This window comes from Bidens hawaiensis, unplaced genomic scaffold (assembly GCF_021521415.1).
Source record: "Bidens hawaiensis isolate Kalapana, Puna unplaced genomic scaffold, B.hawaiensis_p1.1 tig00027790_1, whole genome shotgun sequence".
NCBI classification, from domain to species: domain Eukaryota; kingdom Viridiplantae; phylum Streptophyta; class Magnoliopsida; order Asterales; family Asteraceae; genus Bidens; species Bidens hawaiensis.
The window spans coordinates 251248-273425 of NW_027494509.1; the positions used below are offsets into that span (position 1 = coordinate 251248).

At 35.4% G+C, this 22178-nt stretch overlaps 1 protein-coding gene across 1 annotated transcript; it reads left to right on the top strand.

Moving 5' to 3' along the window:
* Positions 1 to 8752: 8752 nt before the first annotated feature.
* LOC143575913 (metal transporter Nramp3.1-like) lies at positions 8753 to 20315 on the top strand. The gene is made up of 6 exons (XM_077060154.1): positions 8753 to 8829; positions 15041 to 15093; positions 18291 to 18702; positions 19015 to 19151; positions 19297 to 19949; positions 20075 to 20315. Exons 1-6 carry the CDS (start codon positions 8753 to 8755, stop codon positions 20282 to 20284), a joined length of 1542 nt encoding a protein of 513 aa, XP_076916269.1. The 3' UTR covers positions 20285 to 20315.
* The last annotated feature ends 1863 nt before the right edge of the window (positions 20316 to 22178 follow it).

A 22178-nucleotide genomic window follows, 5' to 3' on the forward strand; every position in this document is an offset into this window, starting at 1 on the left:
CTTTTGTTCTTTTAACTAACCGCCATCCAATTCTCCCGTAAAATCCTAAGCACATGAGGGCATAAAGGTAATTTCAACACTTTATTATTCATAAATATAATAATATTAATTTATATTATAAATACAATATTAATTTATACTATTAAACAATCCGAACCAAAACTAATACTCAGATAAAGCCGTCACGGCCACCACCACTACGTCTCATTCCACAACCACCATTACCGTCGAAATTCACAGCCCCCACCATTAACCTAAAGTTTCAAAACCTAATATCTCTTTCTCTCTCTGTTGCCGGCAACCACCACACCTTCGCCGACCAAGCTATCGCTAAGCACACTATCACCGGCCACACCGTTTCCGGCATCAAACACACGCGGCAGTGGGTTTGAGCACCAATAGCAGATCGAATGGAGATCTTAATGACTAATGAACTCGATGGAATATCGGTGGCGGCGGCAATGGCTTCTTGTGGAATTTGGACAGGTGTCGGCCATCCTTCACGGCGGACCAACTTGAGTGACGACAAGTAGCAAACTCCAACCATAGAGGGTAGCGGTTGTGGTTCCACGGTAAATATCGGTCGTGGTGTAGTTGTTGCGTTCATTCCACATAGTGAAAGAAAAGTCGCAATCATTTGAGCTTTGAATATTGGAGAATGAAGACGATGGGGTTGGTTGGGTACAGGTATTGGAAAAGGGTGTCTGGTGGGTCTCATCTACAAAAATTATATATATAGTCCATGACTTAATTATGTTGTAGGAATGGTCATTTAAAGGTAAAAAGACTAAAATGCCCTCACATATCTTGTATATGTAAAGATTTAACGGGAGAATTTGATGGCAGTTAGTTTAAAGGACAAAAGGCGAAGGAACATATTGTATAAAGGACACCGTTTGCAAGTAAACTTTTTAAAGGACATGATCCATAATCAGTGATGTTTAAAGGACAAAATTTGTATTTCTGTCAATAAATTAATTAGGTCTCAATGTTTTTCTTTTCACACAGAATTTCTAGCAATAACACGTTGGTTAACTAATTTCCGATATTACTGGTGGCACGTTCAAGCAATTATTGATTGGAAAGCTATTTAATGGATACGGTAGTAGTTTTTTAGGTATTGTAACTTGATAAGAGTAAAAGGGTAATTGGACGTTAAAAGGTGAAATATGTAATATAGAATTTAACATTGGGCAAATATAGGGATGGCAATGGTCGGGCTTGGGACAGGTCAGACCCGGACCCGATTATAAAACCCCGTCCTAGGCCCGTCTCAAGCCCGTCGGGTATTTATCGGGTCATTACCCATCGGGTATCAGGGATACCCATCGGGTTTTGACAAAAAAAACCCGTCGGGTTTCTATCGGATTTCGACAAAATATAACTAATCGATTACCATAAAAATAAATGTCTCAAATAATTACTATAAATAAGTTTCAACAAATAGTATTTCTTCGAATTTTCACAACAAAAAGGAAAAAAAGTAACCAAAAAAGAATTCTTAGAAGAAACAGAAAGAAGCAAACTATATTTAACCAAAAAGGTTACGAACTGTTAATTGGAAATTAGAATAATTGAGAGAATGTGCTGTGAACTGAGACGAAGAGAATAAAGACATTTAGGATTTGAAAACTTTAAGAGACTCTATTATCTTAATCATCTATACATATATAATATTTTATATTAATATATATTAAATAAAAATATATAAAGCTATGTCGGGTATATCGGGTATATAATCGGGTAAATGGGTCAATGTTATCAGGTAATCAGGTCGGGTAATCGGGTATATTACAAATCTCAAACCCGTCCCAAACCCATGAAAATTTTCAAACACAATCCCAAACCCGTCCCAAAATGGGTCGGGTATTACCCATCCCAATTATGTCGAGTTTCGGGTTTTCCCATCGGGTTCGGGTTTTATTGCCATCCCTAGGTAAATATATAATTAAGAGGCTTAAGGAGGAAATATATATAAAAATCCCTAGTAATTAAACCAAAATCCACAACACAATACATTAGTTAATTTATAACCAATACTAAACATGGCATGCTCGACAGATATTCTCTTTGTACAAACATGACATTATGAAACTCAAATAAAGAACTGGATGTGATAAGAGATAGAACCCCTAAGCAACACTTCTGGAAAGACAAACAAGGTCAAAATTGCGTTAAAGTCAAATTTAGATAGCCCGATCTAAGCCCGCTTTCTCGAAATACCGATGACGGCATGACTGAACGGGTTTTCATCACAGCGTGATAAATATGTCTAGACTTGCCACCATATATCAATATATCACCAGACTGCAACGGAACAATTTTTAGCTTGTTTTTATCTCCACAAAGGCAATACCCAAGTTTCGGAGTATCGCCGATGAAGATAGAAACCACAGGGAATCTTCTTCCACTCTCATCGCGATCCTACATTCAAACAGATATAGTCAAATTAAAATTTCAACATTCAAAACTCATATATGTATTACAGGTATCGCCTATCTCATATAATAAATATATATATCGGCTATTAATAATAATAATAGTAATAATAATAATAATAATAATAATAGCAGCATAGGGTTTTAAAGTCTATATGATGGCAAAAGTAAACAGGTTAATGTGAAAGTTGTCCAAAATTTTATAAGTTAACAAGAATATTAAAATGTCATGTTACATTATCAAAACTATTTGGGAAAATGGAAATTTCAAAACTACCCTTTAGTTGAAACATAAAAACAAAAGTCCACAATAATAAAGAACTTATATTTAAATAATGTTACGTAATAATGTACACATTAGCGTGAATAAGGTATATACAAGTCAAAAGCTAAGACACATTCATAGGCGTATGTATATGTACGAGTTAAAAGTAACCTGGCGAAGGTCAATATTTCGAACTTGAACATGCTTATACGGAAAGTAACTGACTAAACAAGTATCTGGGCACATTGAAGGAAGTTCATCCAGATGGGCTTTAGCATCTTCAATTGCCGTTGCAGCTAATGAAACAAGTTGATTTGGAACCGGTAGTGATTTTGGATCCCAGCTTCGACCAAAACACATAAACCTTGAATTCAACATATTCACTGTGTCAGGAGGCTTGTAAAAACCCCCCGGACTCATGCCCCACTTGTCACACATCTTCACTATATCAGCCTAAAATATTAGATCCGGTCAAAAGAATTCAACTACTACGAACATGTAAATTTATGTCTGAAAAAGCATTGGCTATATCATATGTATATAATAGATTTTGTTTGTTGTACCCATGTATGTATATATAGTAATTTGTTCCATTGAAAAAGCAAAAGAAAGATATTGTAGTTCAAAAGCTATTACATGTGTTGGTTCATTAATTAACAGTGTTCCTCAAACCCATATGAAAATCGGATTAAAAAACCTAGCCATAACATGGTTGCGTTGAGAAAAAAAAAAGCAAACTTTTTGGCAGTATAGAAATCCTGGTTTTTGGGACAACCAAAGTGGTTGCATTTGCTTTTTAGAAAAAATGAAAGCAAACTTGTGTTCTAACTTCTAAGTCCAACCTTTGACAATACAAGAGCAAATCTTTATATAAACATGCTACCAAATTATACAAGGTCTTAACAGTACTATGACGGAAAACAAATACCTGGTCACTGCGGCTCACGTGCTTTCTCAAGAGAATCATTCCGGGTCCAAATTTTCTATAAGTTGAAAGCTTGCTCGGGATCCTTTTGCACACTTTCTTTGGGATAATCAACGGGTGCTTTAAAGTAAATGGTTCTTGTAGATCGCACCAACCTTTAGCAAAAGAAATAATCATGTTGTGATGCTGGCTTCTCAAAAAAGGACCATGGAATGTATCCTGCATGTATAAAACTTAACATTTAATAGGACATCTTAGTCTATTTTTATTTCACGCATACAAGTATTCGTACAAACGATACACAATAGAAAGTAACTGAACAAACTAAAAATTTAATATAGGTCCAACACAAAAATAATGCCGGTACATCAAATACAAGGACCAAAATACCCTTCCGTTGAAAAAAAAAAATATATATATATATATATATATATATATATATATATATATATATATATATATATATAACCAGGTTAAAAGTTTGAAGTTTATTGAAACGAAAAACTAATGGATTAAAAAGGCAAAAGAAGAAGGAAAGAAAAAAAACTCGAGTAATTATTCATTAACAATGGGTCGTTATCATTAATCTCTAACGAGCGATTCAACAAAACACAAATTTTTAGCGTAGATTGAAAGATATATAAAGGTTACCACAGATCTGACTGGTCGAATATCGACTCTGAAAATCGATGATGGGGCTGGATTGCCGCCAACTTGTAGGTGTGCGCTTGTGAATCCTATGTTGGGTCCTACCTGGGAACGAGTTATAAATCAAAAAGAGTGCATTAGAAACTAGAACACATGACAATATAGATTAAAGGGTTTACCGGCAGTGATCGTGTTTGAAATACAAGAAACTCAAAACATAGTTTCATGTGCAAAAGATTCAGGGATTCAAACAAAACGAACTAGCAAAGACCATAGTTTTGAAGTTAAACCCACATTTTTGGATGAATTGTGATGCATTAGCTTTGTGCATTTGTGTTCATTAATGCTAACTTATGTTTATTAACGTTAATCAACGTTCGTGAACTGTTGGTTTAGGTTCCAAAAGAACGAGCATGCCCGTTTTCTAAATGAATAAATTTGATTGACTATAATATGTTGGTGTTTTTGGGTAAAGTTAGATGATCATTAATTCTCTTGGTTTAGCAGATGGGCAACTTGGCCATTCTAAGTTGGAGCAAAACATCAACAAAGACATGATCAGAACCTAAAACAAGGCTCTAATAATTAATTTGATGGATGGCCATAATAATAAGATGAAGAGACTCACCCCAAAAGAGAAAGATGAGGTCGGTCTCCAATTACCAGTCATCACCATTTGACTTGATCGAGGTGAGGAGAAAGGGATGGTTTAAGAAGAATGGATTGTCAGCGCCAATGGCAAACCATTCTATGTGTCTTTGCCGTTGAAAAATGTCAATTCTGTAACATATAATCTGACCTCATGGGCTAGGCCCATAAATTTTACCCAAAACCCGGCCCGAGAAAACCAGTATCCGAACCCGAACTAACCAAACTCAAAAAACCCAAACCCGAGAAAAGACTAACCCGAACCGAAGTAATTCGGGTTGGCTATTAGGTTTGATTTATGGGTTTCGGGTCAGCCCAAAAAACCCGAACCCGTAACCGAACGACTGATTTATAGGCTAAGCCTTAGCCACTAAAGTTATTGAAATTTGTCTTTAATTGGTTGTTATCATTCCACCTATTATGGAGCAGCTGTTTATTGTTAAAAAATTGTTTTCTGTTTATGACTAGTAGCAACCGTAATTGAACAATTAAATCACGTCTAATTGAAAACGATTATGGTTGGTGTTTGTTAACTCTTCTTTTGAAAATTTTATTAGGTTATGCTGGTTTACTATTTGGTTATTTACGTTACGATCAAATTAGAAGAATATGTTCTTTTCATTTTAGCAATGTAGTTTTCTTCTTTTTTTTTTGTTTGTTTGTTTTATAGGATACTCGAAACCCGATTAATCTAACCAAAAACGAAACCCGAAAAACCCGAGAGAGATTTGGGTTATGCTTCGGGTCAAAATATAAAACTTTGAAACCCAAAGAACCCGATACGAATAACAAATACGAAGAACACCTCTACTTGGGCCCATGGCTTTAAACTACTTTTCTTTTTCAAACTAATAATTTAACTTTAAATAATAATTGATGTATAAATTTTTATATTTAGTAACCTGTTGCTATGGTGTTTGTTCTTAGGTGGTTGGTCCAAATATTACTTCCCTAAACATGTGCAAATCGTACCTCATCTATAGTCGATCCCATGACACGTTTCATACGATTAACAAGCAGTTTAGAAATCACCTTAGAGATACACCCTGCTAAGTTGATTTGTCATAATTTACCAATATCATGCGAATAAGATGTTTTAGGCAGCAACTAGATGAAACTTTAATTAAAACCTTTACTAATCTTTTCATGGTTGTAATAATAGCCAATAAACTACACAAAATAATTTCCCAATAGACGTCAAAACCTTTTAGATGAAATCGAAAGAAAAATATTTTAGATCTTAAATTGCAATGTCGGATAGAAAATCGTTGTTGGTTAAATGAATGTTTGGTTTTCCGCCAACACTTTGGTTCGGGAAGTTGTGTTTAGGATTTTAATTTTTTTTTTTTTAATAAATTATAAAAGGGGTTCACGTAAGTTTACACAAATTTAGCTGATTATTTATAATGAATAATGTTTTTAAACCGGACCGGTTCGGCCGGTAGGACCGGGATTCGGCCACCCGACCGGTCCGGTTCGATAAAGTTCGCTTGCTACTCAAAAAACCGGACGATCCAAACTAGTTCACCGGTCCGGCCGGTTGAACCGGTTTATTATGAAAATTTTATATATTTTTTGATTTAACAGTTTGTTTCGGAATTATTTAGTCTGGTCGGTCCGACCGGTTTGACCGGTTGAACTAGTAACTCGTTCGGTTTAATGTCTAATCCAGTTATAAAAACATTGATAATGAAAGCTCCAAATTGTCACACCTCTAGACCTGATGTCTTACTTTTGTTGAATTTATGCATCACACAAACGAAAGTCTTACAATAAAATAATCAACTCAATCAAATCAAACCTAACATTACAACCCCATAACAATTATCTGGATGACTGGGTGTGTCGAATGTATTTGTTTCTTATGACGGCTGTTGCGATGGTTATTGGCGAGGCTTTCGAAATTGTTTTTGTTGTTTTCTGTCAGACCTTGATAATGATTCTATTTTTTAAACAAAAAAAAAAAGCTTGAACCTTGTGATAAAAATATGAAGATTTGAGAGAGTCAGAGAGTATTTAGCTGATTTGAATGGTTTCTTTCATTTTTTTTAAACGGTCATAACGGTCACTTCCTCATCTTCAACTCCGCTGGTGAGTCCACGGCCTCCCGGATCTTGGGTTGGTGATTGAAATCGGGGCCAGCCGAGGAAGGGGGTTTCACGGGTTCTCCCGTGTATCACTCTGCATGCTCTAGGTGAATAAAGTCCATTATTACAATTGAGTATAGTTATAGTGACTGTCGATGTGGATCATAAAAATGAGAAATTTGACTATTCGAATAGGATGGCGATAACTTTTATCTAACTATTAGACTTTATGTTGTGGACGGCTTCGAAGACATTGTGGAGGGCTATGCCACCCCAACACCGTGCCGGGGCAGCGTAGATGAGGCGTCTTAAGGAGACCCGATAACCACATGCGGGGGCGTTGTGTGTGTAATGGTGGGCCATATGAAATTTTGTGGGGCCTAGTCAACAATCCAACCATCATAAGGCCGAGTACTCGTTGAGTAATAGCTACAAGGTATGGTGTCGAGACGACTTTCTCTAACTCCTCCTAGTTACTCGAAATCGATCAAAGGAGGTCAATATTAGCCAAAATCGGACCTAGTCAGTCAACTTAGGTCGATTTCTACTTAGAAAAGTTAAGCATAATTCCCATGTTGGTCAAAAGTTGGGCTAGGCGACGCCTGACGTGAACCATGCTTATTTGACATATATATAGTATCCAAAAATCAATTCTATTTATATTTACAATGTCCTAGTACTCTTCAAATACTCCTCAAATACACCTAACTCCCTAGTAAGTTATCTAGAGTCACCTAAGGACTTTTGCAACATTGTTTAGCACACAACAACCCACATTCTTCTTCAACACACACTCTTTTCTTCTCCAACAAACAAACAATCTTTTAATATCCAACAAAACAATTAAACCCTCAAGTTTCCACAGTGAACCCGAACTCAAGCCAGAACACGAACATGCGCACGTACCCGAACCTGTGTGCGAACCCGAGCACTGACACAAACTCGAACATGGTACAAATCTTTTGGGTACGTATGCTTTCGAGCAACAACGACCCTACTACCATTTCTTTTCCAACCAACAAGGGCTTTTTGACTGGTAATGCCACCCCCTCAAATGTCGCAAACGTTCTCCGATATGTTTTATCGACCGGTAATGCCCGATACGTCTTCCCAAATGCTCGAAACCTAAGTACCCGAAACATAAGCAGACCCCGAAACCAAACAACAAATAGCTTTTACTACCTCAAAACGAAGTCATAAAAAAAACTCAGGATCAAAAAAATAAAGAAAAAGAACAAACAATACCTTGGAAAACGGATGAGGAGATAGCATTGCCATGTGCGTTGATTGACTCATTTAAAGACTCTATTCAAGATATTTTAAAAAAATATATTTATATATGTTATATATGTTATTTTTAGGGGACTAATATTAGTGTTCTTTTATTGAAGGTGACGGTAAACCTTTCCTTATTTTTCAGCGATTATACATTCAAAGTTTTCGCAAGAACAATTCCGTCTGCAACAAATGGAAAGCAATGCGAACAAAATTAACCAACTTCTCCAACACGTACAACCGCATAGCAAACAACGGCAGAAAAAGAGGTACAAGCCATTCTAATGTGATGACGTTTACCCTAAAGCAATATAAATCCGAACATGGGGGTGATTTTTCTATGTTGGAAGTTTAGAGGCAATGCACAAGCTCACCAAAGTGGGCGCCCTTCCCGCCACCTTTTTCCCGGCCGTCCAAACAGCCAAAAACGGCATCTACTTTAGTCGAACCAACATCGTCTCATGCCATGCCGGATGCTCGTTGTCGAATAGACTTAAACGACTATGATATTGAAATTGTTTTTGATAAACAGGAGAAGTTACTGTAGGACATGGGTCATGATTTTATTAAATAATATTAATATAACAAATAAAAATATTTTCTTTATACATTTGAGAAATCATAACACATACACCGTATACAAATCTAAACGATAATAACAAAAGACTCACATAAACATACGAGTTGATTCATGCTGAAGTCCCTAACTTGTGCTCAAACGCCGAATTCTTTGACGAGTTGAAACTGGACTAGAGCTGAGTTGATTATCGTGTTGAAACTGCACCGAAACTGAACTCTCATTGTCTAGCTCGTGTTGACCGAGACCCGAGCATCACCATCGAGTCATATCTTCTTGTACGGATGGTGGACCCATCTTGATCACTCTATGCCATCTGCACCCTCCTAGCTGCAAAACTAAACAAATTATAGTTCCCAGTTATGGCTGAGGATTTCTGTTAAGCAAACTTCCCTTAAAACAGATTTTAGACCACCTTCGCGAGCCTGCCTGTTTCCCAGGTTACAACAACTAAAGTAGTGTGTACTACCGGGGTTACCCTAGCACCCGAACCATATTTGTAACGAGATATCGGGATCGAGAGAGAGTTGGAATTGAGAACACGAACTGGTTTGGCGTTGTATGGTCGGGTTGAGTATAACATGTGTGGTGTATACGGGATGTTACTATATGGGTTTTCGGTTTCTCAAAACCGCCATCCGACCTTTCTATATATAGTAAGTCAGGTGATGAGTCACCATGACATGTGTCGACACAGGACACACTCACCTGACACTTGGGACACTGCTGGAGATTACTAAAAGCTGACATGTGGCCTCTGACTCATCCCACTCAGTCTACACATGTCACGAGGCTCATGACACTACTCCAAAGTTGGCACATGTCGTGATGACTCGCCATTCGGACTGACACGTGTCCCATGACCCGGCCTGACCATCCAAAAATACTAAGGCGGCGATGCGAAGTGCAAAGTGCGCTATCAAAACGCCACATTTCACGTATCGCCTGAGCTTGTGCATTTGGTGCTTCGCATCGTTGCTAATGCCACCAAGTGTGTCTAGTCACAAAGAATATAATATTGTGAGTTTCCTTCTTATAAGGAGCTCACAAGTTCATTATTCTATCAATGTGGGACATATCGTACGCGTATTTCATCAATGTTCAAGTTCTCAACCACACATTTTAGAGTATCGATGTCGCCTTCATCTCTACTCTTTGAACTCGTTAATAACTAGATTATTAGTAACATAAACTAATAAATATTATTAGTCCAAAAATTTTCCAACCGTTACAATGCTTGGTCGAAAGAGATATTATTAGTCTAGAATGACATCCTCGATGAGTTCCGAAGTGAGATCGCGCTTTACAACTTGGAGTTTAAACTTTCCAAGATTGTCACAGTTAAAAAAGAAACAAAAGAAAATACAAGAATGCACAAAGAAAGAAAAATAATGCATATGGAATATAAAACAATGCATGATGAAAGAAAAAAAATACAATTGGAACATAAACGAGAAAAGGATTACGCGTTCCTCGCATCTATCACCTCTAGATCCATTCACACGGGATTTGTTTTGGAGGAAAAGACGCAAGAATCCTAGCCAAATATGCGAACAAGGACTGGTTTTATTTTAGTTAATTTAAATTGTTTTAATTTTTATTGGTTTTTGAGTTTTTTATTTAAATTTTAATTTAACTAGTGCTATATTTTTATTTACCTTTTATTTTATTGAGTTGTTTAGTTTTATTAAATAAATAAATGTTATAGCTACTCGGGCATTGAATCACAATGAGGCTGCATGGCTAGAGGCTTTAAAGCCCATACCACGTGGTAGAGACGTGACATCGTGAGGGGCTTCAAAGCCCGTCCACAACACAGTCTTAGAACTAGGATTGTTTGATTTGAAATACTTAGTAAAGGAAATTAAATATATCAACCAATTATATATATAGTTTATGGCAAGCAGCTAGGCATGAGGAGAGCCTATCGTCGTGAATCTCGATTTATAAGTTTCTACAAGCATCAATTCATTTATATTGTGCTAAAATTCTAGTAGAAACTTATAAATCGAGACACATGTTTCATTTATATTGTGTGATATGTGAAAACGCACTTAGTTTATGGCAAACAACCAAGCATGAGGAGAACCTATCGTCGTGAATCTTGTGATGAATATTTACAGGTAACTAAAAGAATTTTGTCGTGTGCATTAGTTAATCAAAGTTTCAAAAGTTTCAATTATGTTCAACGGAGAGAGAGTTGCATTCTTCACTGTATATACGAATGAGATGTTTAGACGTAGTGAGTTTGTGTTAATTACCAATAGAGACACGTGTGACATTCTATGTTAATGAAAAGTGTGTGAGGAAATTGGACATTATATAATATATTGTTCCCCTTAAGTATAACTAACATTTTAGATGATCTTGACCGTTGAAAGTACCCAACTTTTGATCTTAGCCCTTTAAAGTCTTAAAATACCTTCTAGAAGCAGCAGTTATGGGAAGTTGCACACTCCCTCTTATCCGCTCTTGCAGTTGGTATTTTGTGCTTATTTTTCTCGCATACAAAAAAAACTACTTCTAGAGGTTACAAAACTGCTTCTAGAGGTTACAGCAGTTTAACCATCGTAATTATAAATTCATATGCCACAATTAATTATACTCTCCTCGCACTTCTCCTGAATTCTTCATCTCCATCTTCATTTACACCTCTAATTTTGTTGAATCGCCTTGATTATGATCACCGCCGATACCTTTTCGAGCATGGCAGTGATGTGTGCCGGATAACTCTCACAACTAAGCTTTAAATATAAAAGGAAAATCCTAAACCACACAGAACCGGCAAGTGTACCGATCGCAAGTAGTATAGACCTAGGAAGTCCGAGTATCGAACACGTGGACACGTAAGAACGCTAATGATCACTAACCCTAGACAAGACCTACCTAAGAATAATATTTAATTGATTTTTGATTTCTCTTAACTTAACTGAACTAACTAGACTGACTGACAAAAGTTACCTAAAATAAAAAACTTAACGGGGAACTAAATGTATTAACTTCGGATGGAGAAAAACGTCTTCCTAGGTTTGAATCAAACTGTAGGCCTAATAAGCTAATGGATTGGATGACATCAAGACACCGGTCCCTAAAGGTGACACGACTAAGGATCGCTCGGGCTCACTGGATTACCTCTCGGTCTCACTCAACAAGCCTTAACTACTCAAAATCGGCTAAAACGACCAAACCGGGAAACAATTGTTAACGTGTTCTAATGCTGACTCACCTCTCGGTCTCACCAACACTCGACCCTAATGGCAATGAATACTACACAACCAAGGATAGAGGAACAATTCAACTTAAACCAAAATAGATCAACTAGTCGCTCAAAACACCTAAACCTGACAAGAAACGAACTCGCTCTCGCGCAATTCTTATTCTAGCATGCAAAGGTAATGAGACGACCCTAACTTCTTATCACCTCTCGGTCTCTAATAAGGTGCCTAACCGCTGTACTTTAACCTCAAATTCACGCAACAAAACCCTACGGTTGTACCTACCACAAACAAACCCTAAACACAAAGTCTAGAATCAAACAATGCACCGATCAATCAACACAAAACTAATCAACCAACGCAAGGGGGTTTAAGCAATGAATGACCAAAATTTCCAGCCCTTAAACACAACCTATTTCATGTCTAAATCAAACTTTACATTAGCAAATCAAGTCTATCAATCAAACAATCCAACAAGCTCATCAAACACTAACAATAATCATCATTCCTATGTAGAACTAACAAGATTAGCCTAACATACTTTTTGGACAGCCATGAATACTCATTAAAAACATTGTGTAACCCATGTCAAACATCAATTCAAGCATTCAATGATCAACAAATATCATAAACAATTCAATCTCTCAATCAATTGCAAAACAAATCAACAATTAAGCAAGAAAATCAAAGTGTATGAACAATGAAAAAGATGGAAGGATATGAGATGTTCCGGGCTGCTCCTTGGCTATGAAAACTGATGATGAATGACCCCGAGGCTTGTTCTTGACTCCTTCTTCCTTCCTTAGCCGACACCACACAAGAACCCTAAGCCGAAAAAACTTTTCTTCCTTGGTTCCTTGGCTGCTGGTCCGATCGCACCTGCTGCCCTCCTCATGGTTTTTTTTTTCTTTTTTATATATTATAATATAATGTATCTTGGGCTTTTCCAATATGTAACTGGGCCGGGCCTTGAGTTGTTTCTTGAAATCGTATGCGTAAAGACCCGTAAACTGCTCAAGAAGCTTGGTTTTTCTTCCATTCAACCCTTTGCCTACAAGATAATCAAAACTATCTGAAACCTATATAAAACAAGTAAAAACACATAAAATATAATATAATACGTAGATAAAAGGTGCGGAAAATACATGTGTTTTACAACACATTACTTCTGGTGTAATTATTACATATATGGATCCCTAATAATTTTCACTTTTCGTAATTTGATCACAGAATCATGCTATTGATGCAGAGAATGTTGACCAGAGCTTCAATTTTGGGTTGGAATGAATTTTATGGCCTGTGTTTTAACTTTTAACCTACTGATGCTCTAAATTTCAACAGGTTCATTTCTATAATTGGTTATGCACACCAGCTGTTTTCAACAAATTTTTTTTCATGGATTTACCTTCTTTGATGAAGATTTTATGTTTGAATATTCAAAAATCGTGAATATCTTCAGTAATTGATCTTTGTATCAAAATATAATTGAAGTTTTGATTATGAATTTTGTAGGGACGTCTATAGTAACTCTCTTGATGGAAGTTTTACCACATCACTTGGAAATTTGAGGAACCTATTAATAAGGCTTCCCATTTGAAATATGTTTATATTTTTTCGTTGAACTTTTTATTTACTTCCATTCTTTGAAGTTATGAAGCAACGTCTACAAAAATTAATAAATAAATAAAACATGTATTTCTATTGCACACATTTGTTGTTAATTCTTACATTTAATTTTTTTTAACCTTTTTGCCATCCAGATGTGTAGAAGGTCAACACACAAGCATTTTAACCAAATCAATTGTAATCACAATGTGTGACAAATACTTGAAGAAAATGACACTTTGTCATCGTTTTTCCAAGGTATTATTGGTACTTTGTTTATGTTCAGTAACCACAAACAGTAACGATTTGTATACAGGATTTAAATCAAAACTGTTGGGGATGCCATTACTGTTTACGAGTTAAGCAGATCAGTTTTGAGGGCATTTCGAGTTGTTGCAAGTGTCAATTGCAGCACAATAATTTAGTAATTTGTTACTAGGGGCATATTTGGAAATTCCAAACATTGTGGCTGATGCTACGATTCAACCAAATCAAAAGAATTTTTAGATTTGGTATTTGAAGTTTGGAAACTTGCTGCTCTTCGGGTAGTATACAAAAATCTGAAACACGGGTCAGATTTGACAACAAATAAAATAAAAGCCAGGGCAATTCGGAACTAGGAAGTTAAATAGGTGTTAATTATAAAACAACTCTCTATATAATGTAATATTAATTTTATATATGCTCATAAGAATCCCTTATTCACATTGTTGTATTATGTAGGGGAAAGCAAAATTACAGTGATAAATTATCACGGTTGATCAATACACAGCTCCATGTCTAAATAGTCGATGATGCGTGGACAAAGTGGTTCTTGATTTGAGTTTAGAAAGAGGACTTGATTATTACAATGGTGTGATATATAAAGCTTGAAGAAGGGGCACTCATGGGTATTATCCATGTACCGGCCAATCATACACCGTTATTTCATTTATACCCTTAAGCACCCACAAACTCAAAAATAACTGGAAACACCTACCCACGAGTACCCTAAATTTTTTTTTGTTTTTTGTTAAAATTTAAAAATAAATAAAACAATTAAATTTATGTAAAATTAAAATTAAAATTATTACATAATTGAAAACCGGAAAAATAATATATGACGATCAAAACCAAGAAAAAAAAAATTAAAACACGAACATCTAAACAAGATGATTCTTCGGTCAATTATATTTTCCGTAATTTCTCGTTTGCAATTTATAGCGATTTTCTTCACCTCGTCCTCTAGATGATCATGTGGCCGAGTATATGTCTTAAAGTCTGCATACATCCCTTTGGCTACACTCTCGCGTTGTTTCACAATCAACGCTCTAGAATCCTCCACTTGTTGCTTTTTAGCATCCACCAAATCTTGAAGCGTTGCTTCCTTTCTTAGCGTGTACGCATCTAGTTTGTCACCCGAGATCATCGTTTGAGAATTTTGCCATTGGGGTTTGAGTGAATAGAAATGGTGAAGGTTGAGTGAATAAAAATGATGAAATGTTTGAATGAATAAAAATAGTGAAGAGTTAGTGGTATTTATATGTAATAAATTGAGTATTAATGGGTGTTTTAATTTTTCAAAAATCTCCAACGGTCATATGTTTCATGGTAAACCTTTGCCACAAATTGTAATTTGGCAAACTACCCACATAGTTAGGGGTGGGTTTGCCATGTGGTAAACAACCTATAAACCTTACCCACACTAGTGTCCCTTCCCTCTGAAGGCACTATGCAAGTCTCAAATTTATGTTAAGTAATTTTTTTCTGTTAGCATTTATTTCTAAACAGTGATGATCTTTGAGCATTAATTATGAGAATTTTAATTGAACTTTGTGTGGCCAGGCATCCCTCAAGGGTAGGGATGTTTAGAAACTTTGGTAGGCCTTTCACTTGTGTCGTTTGATGAGTTTTCTAATACCGTAGGGTTGGTTTTGAACATTATTTTGCATTAACTTGCTGGATATTGAAGGTAAAGATGCATATTCATGTTTGTATATTGTTTTAACTCAATTTGTATTTGTAAATTTATAAAATTCTGGTTGGATGTTTGAGAATTTGTATTTATAGCAAATTTATAGTTTATAGAAATCTAGAATTTATATTTATAGCAATTTTATAATCTATAGAATTTTAAAATTTATATTGATAGCAATTTAGCGAATTTATATTTATAATTTTTATTTTATGAGAGTTTAAATTTCTTTTTTGGAACGTTTATGTTGTTGCCATGTGAGAAAAAAAAATTAAGCAATCAGCAAGTGAAATATGTGAACACTGGATAAAAGTTTTGAAGTTAATATATATATTTTTTAATTTTAAATGTAATGAAAGATAGTTATGGCATTATGACATCAAACAACCCGTCCACTGGACGGGTATAAAACTAGTTAAAATGGTTATTTAACCGCATGAATTAACTAGCGATGAATGACATGTGGACACAAATTAAAATCCTAAGGTTAAGCGAGTGCCAGTACTAGGGTAATTGAAGTCATGTAACTTGATATAATTGCTTTATACGATAATATGGTTGATTTCGTACGTGAAGTCGTGAAATGATGTGTCTAGAAATGTTAATCGATGGATATTGAAATGAATCCCAAGTATGCTAAGTTTGTAGTAAAGAAAACTGGATAATACCTTTCGAGGTAATTGATTAATGTTACGTACACCATAAGATTCATATGTATTGAAAAAAGTATGATGCTTACTAAATGGATGATTGGCTAAGAATTTGGTGGAAGTATAATACGCACTTTTCATAGTGCTTTCAAAAGAAAGATTAATCTAATCCAACAAGACAAGTTTTTGAAGGTTCATGAATCACAATTATACATTTTCAAATATCGAACTGGTGTATTTTAATTTAGGATGAAGTCTTTAAATTTGACTAGGAAACGTGTTGCAGCAACGTTAAAAGGTGATTTAACATGTCACTCAAAAAAAATTTAAGCAAAAAACGAAAAAAAGCAAATTACCATCAACGAGTCCCTCCACCACCAATTTGACGAAGCCACACCCAAACAACCATCAACACAACCTTTGTATGATCGAGTAGAATGGCACTGGCCGCTTATTCGAAAGGTAACCTTGATTGTCATGACCTTAATTGCAGATGAGAAGGAAAATTGTTGCGGGTTAAATGTGTATCAAGGTTTTGACGAAAACAATGAACATTTAACTTTTTTTGTAAATTAGTTGATTTTTTTAGTTCATGTGGTTTGTAAAATGAAAAATAAATAAATAATAATAAAAAATAATTGTACACAAATTTAGCTGATTTTTTTTAATGAAGCTAGCATTAGACTCCAAATTGTCGCATCTGTAAACATCACTTTTTTGAATTTATACATGTGATGATGTGAAAATCTTATAAGAAAAATAATATCACTCAATTCAATCAAATCAAGCCCAAAATTACAATCCACTAACAATTACATCGGTAATGTCACATTAGAGCTAAAATAAAATAGAATGCCTCGTATTTTCTTTTCAGCCGAATAGCTTGAAGATGCCCTTACTTTCTACTATACCTCACTCTTAAGTATATGCTAAAAATCAGGCTTTCGCCAGTAAGTATGTAGTTAAAACTTTCGCAAAACATTTGACGCATCATCCCGTTAAACCATTCAACATCACAATTTACAATCAGGACAAAATTATGTTGGCTTTATGTGTAAAGCTCCATGAGTTCTTGATCATGATCAGATACATCTACTGATGTTTACCTCCCAATCATAGTTGTGGAAAACGTAATGATCCAATAAATTGGGCATATTTAGACGGGACCCACCAAAATGGAATATTAATTGATGATATTGTCTTCTATTTATCCGTTAAAATGATGAATTTTACTCCACAATTATTCATATATTTCCTGTATTGAGTTAGACATCTTAACGTATATATCTTGTAATTAATTAGCTGTGGCTAAAGGACATTCACAAAAAAGAATTAAGGCTGAAGAATCAAAATGAATGGCAATAAGAGTTTTGGTTGTACTCCGCATCTAAGCAGTTACTGCGGAAAGATATCGGATATTTTAATATCGTGTAAAATTCATGTATATATATAGCAATTTAACACTAATAATTCAGTATAGTCTCCTACCATTAACAAATTAACCTTTTACAAATTACAAAACACTAACAATCGTAGCAAATAAGAATTGATTAAAACTTAAAGCAATAACATTGAACTCTAAAAGTTAATAATTAAGACTTAAAACACTAACATCGGAAATATCGGTGATATATTGGTCAAATATTAGTCCAATATCGGTCAAATATCGTTGATATTATCGGTATCGATATTCTATCTTATATATCGCCAAGGGACCGATAACCAATATATCACTAATATATCGGTGATATATCGGCGATATCAAGTGCATTGCTCAGCATTATTCATAAGCTGCTTGTTTTGTTCATCAAGCTACTAAATTGACCGTTTCCTTGTTTTGTTAGGTTAAGTTTTAGAAAAGACCAGGGTGTCATGGATATTAATTAATATTCTTTTCTTTATATAATGCATAACACTCGTCACACACACACACAATATATAGATATATTAGCCAATGCCTTCAGACCATCAACTGCGATTACTGGGAGTAGATGACAACAACCATGAAGATCACAACTCAACGCCACAGTTCTCTTGGCGGAAGCTGTGGCGGTTCACAGGGCCCGGGTTTTTAATGAGCATAGCATTCTTGGACCCGGGTAACTTGGAAGGTGATCTTCAGGTGGGTGGGAGTGCGGGTTATTCGCTGCTGCGGTTGCTTTTGTGGACGACTGCTATCGGGCTGCTTGTTCAGCTTCTTTCGGCTCGGCTCGGTGTAGCCACTGGGAGACACCTGGCTGAGCTGTGTAGGGAGGAGTACCCGAATTGGGCTGGGAAGTTGCTGTGGGTCATGGCTGAGTTGGCACTCATTGGAGCTGATATTCAAGAAGTCATTGGGAGTGCTATTGCTCTCAGTATTTTGACTCATGGGGTTTTACCACTTTGGGCTGGTGTTCTCATCACTGCCTTTGATTGGTAAAAAACATTACTCTTTTTTCTTAGTTAATGGTAAATAATGCGAATAATTACAGATAAAACTAATCAAATTATATCTTCTAACTATGATATAGATCATTACGATAAACACGATCAATTATATATATATGTCACTAGCATGCCTTCTCAGGCTAGACGTCGATTTTGATTCACTAGTGTGTTCACATGATAGAGTGCATTTTCGCACAAAGGTTGCCTTTTTGAATTTTAAAATATTTTCTATACAATTCTTTCACATATTGTGATGGTAACATTGAACTTTCAATAACTTTATTGATTTTTTTTTTCCAGTTTCATCTTTCTGTTTCTTGAAAACTATAATGTGAGGAAGCTAGAGGCTCTTTTCGCCTTCCTTATAGCGGTTATGGCAGTTTCATTTGCATGGATGTTTGGTGAAACCAAGCCCAATGCTAAAGAGCTTCTTCTTGGTATGAAACCACTTTCCCTATATCAGTTTACAAATAATAATAATAATAATAACATTTTTGACATGTTTTAAAGGTATTGTGGTACCAAAGCTAGATTCCAAAACAAATATTACTATAATAATAACATTTTTGGCATGTTTTAAAGGTATTGTGGTACCAAAGCTAGATTCCAAAACAATACAACAAGCTGTGGGAGTTGTTGGCTGTATGATAACCCCACACAACGTGTTCCTACATTCTGCACTCGTACAATCAAGAAAAGTTGACCCAAAACAAACGGGCCAGGTCCGTGAAGCTCTAAGATACTACTCAATCGAATCCACTATCGCATTGGCCATTTCCTTTATTATAAACCTCTTTGTGACTACTGTTTTTGCAAAGGCCTTTTTTGGTACCACTATTGCTGACACAATCGGGCTTCGAAATGCGGGCCAGTTTCTTGAAGAGCGATTTGGTGGCGGTTTGGTACCGATTTTGTATATATGGGCTATTGGGTTACTAGCAGCCGGGCAGAGTAGCACTATAACGGGTACTTATGCGGGCCAGTTTATCATGGATGGGTTTCTTGATTTGGGCTTAAAGAAATGGGCCCGGGCCTTGATTACACGAAGCTGTGCAATCATTCCCACATTGACTGTTGCGTTAATTTTTGATAGTTCGGAGGACATGTTGGATGTTTTAAACGAGTGGCTCAACGTCCTTCAGTCCATTCAGTTTCCGTTTGCTCTCATTCCATTATTGTGTTTGGTTGCTAAAGAGGATCTCATGGGTGTTTTTGTAATTGGGCCTGTTCTAAAGGTGTGATCTTATTAATCTAACATAAGTTAATTTTGGCTATATCCAATGAAAGTTGATGTATGTTTTAAAATTTTAATACCAAAATGCCATGTTTTTTTTATGATTTTTCTTTTTATGACTTGCAGGCGATCTCGTGCATTGTGGCTGCTTTGCTGATAGGCATAAATGGTTATCTGTTACAACGATTTTTGGCTGAAGAAGTAAGCGGGTTGGGGTTTACTTGTATAATAAGTGTTTTGGCGGTTGCATATGTTGCATTTGTAGTATATCTTATCTGGCGGGGTGTCACCGATACTACATTCGGGTTTGTAAAGGTGAGAAGCCAAGTAGCATAAATGAGGAAGTGTAAATGTTTTATAGTAAGATGGCCTTTTGGGAACTGGTTTGAGTGTAAGAAATGTATCTGGATCTATAATAAAATGAAAGTTGAGATTTGTTATTAATGATACTATTTAATCCACCCTCAAAAGCCATATTTCTATCAAACAATACCGGGGGGGGGGGGGTATCCGACCACACTCTGACGTGAGAGTAAGCGAATAGGCGTGTAGGATTTAATGAATAGATTATGATTACCTCATCCCAAGTGCCATGCACGTGTAGTTATACCCTTCGTGTTGTACCGTGCCATTTGTGTCCCCTTCCAAGCTAGTCGCTATCACAGCCTCACAGGTTGTTATGAGTGGTCCCACTTGGAGAATAATTACTTACACATGTTATTAACATGTGGGCCCTATTCTGTTGGATATTACGCACTTATAAAAGTACTTCGATAGTCCGGAGGTCATGCCTTGCATAATGTTGGGTTCGGCCTCACTCTTGTTACATATTTTTATGAGTTCCGTACCATGTGGTTCATCTTATCGGGGCGTAACCTCTTCATGCATCATTGCATCAACACTCGAGTGAGTATGCGGCCAACCATTGTTGACGTGTATAAGAGCGACACACCATATGATATATTTGAAGAAGAAAAAGAGCGAAAACCAAAAATTTAGTTATTGAGGACAGGACCAACAATAATGTTATAATTTTTTTTTTAAGTTGGAAGCAGAAAAAAAATGATCCTTTACCATCCAACATCTATCATATGCTTCTTTCTTGTTTTGTTAGAATGTCAACATCCATATGCGTTTGCTTGTTACTTAGAATGACAGATCCTTATGATTGATTTGGGGTTGTTTTGTTTGAGAAGTAATGTTTTCTTTTGTGTGTGTGTGTGTGTGTTTGTTGCATTCTTTGCAATTTTAAGGTTCTTGATTGTTGGATTCGATTTACCTTACTCATAGAACTTACCTATAATATTACCATCTCTTTCATCACAATTATTGAGGTAACTAAGATCTAAATGTTGGTATTTTACACTTGTTCTTTAGTGAATTTATTTAGTGAACTTGGTTGTATTCTATTATTAGAATTTTAGTGATTAGTGATATAACATGAATTTTACGTAACCCGAAACTTTCTAACGCCGAGTTAATAGAAGGGTAACCCTTAATAGAAGTATGAATATTGAAAAAACTGACACTGACGAAAGAAATCTTTAATTCCACCAGTAACTATATAAACATATAAAATTATAGAGATCAAAATATCACATGCACAAGACTTTAGGTTCATCCTGTCTTTATTGCCTGCATTATATAAATTATAAAAGGAAAAAAGTAATCTAATAATAATCAAGTTTTTCAAATATCTTATTAAAGTTACAATTTTTTTCTTTCAAATGTGACTCAATAATAACCATAAGTTACATACGTTTCATCAACTTAATTTTAGATAGAAACGACTTATAGTCTAGTGATATCAAAATGTATATAACAAATGATAAAAGTTCTAGTCTTATTATAGACACTGATGGAGATTTAACAATAAAATTAGAGGGCGCATGATTAAAGACTTTAAGATTAAAAAACATATAAAAGATAATCTAACCTATGACAAGAACTATTTGTAGAGTCTGAGAAGGTATAGTTATATTTGATACAAATTTTTAACTTTCGAGACATACATGGCTCCCATTCTAAAACAAAACTTTAGTTGTTCTTTCAAAATCATATAAAAAGGGTAAACGTATAGGTTTAAAAGACAATAATGAAAGTTGTAAGATGAACAAACAATTTGATCAATTTTAGTGTGACATTTGAAAAAGGTTGATTGACTTGAGTTACACGTGATAGACATAAAATAAAAGGTTAAATATTAAATGAATTTTAGATGTACTATTAT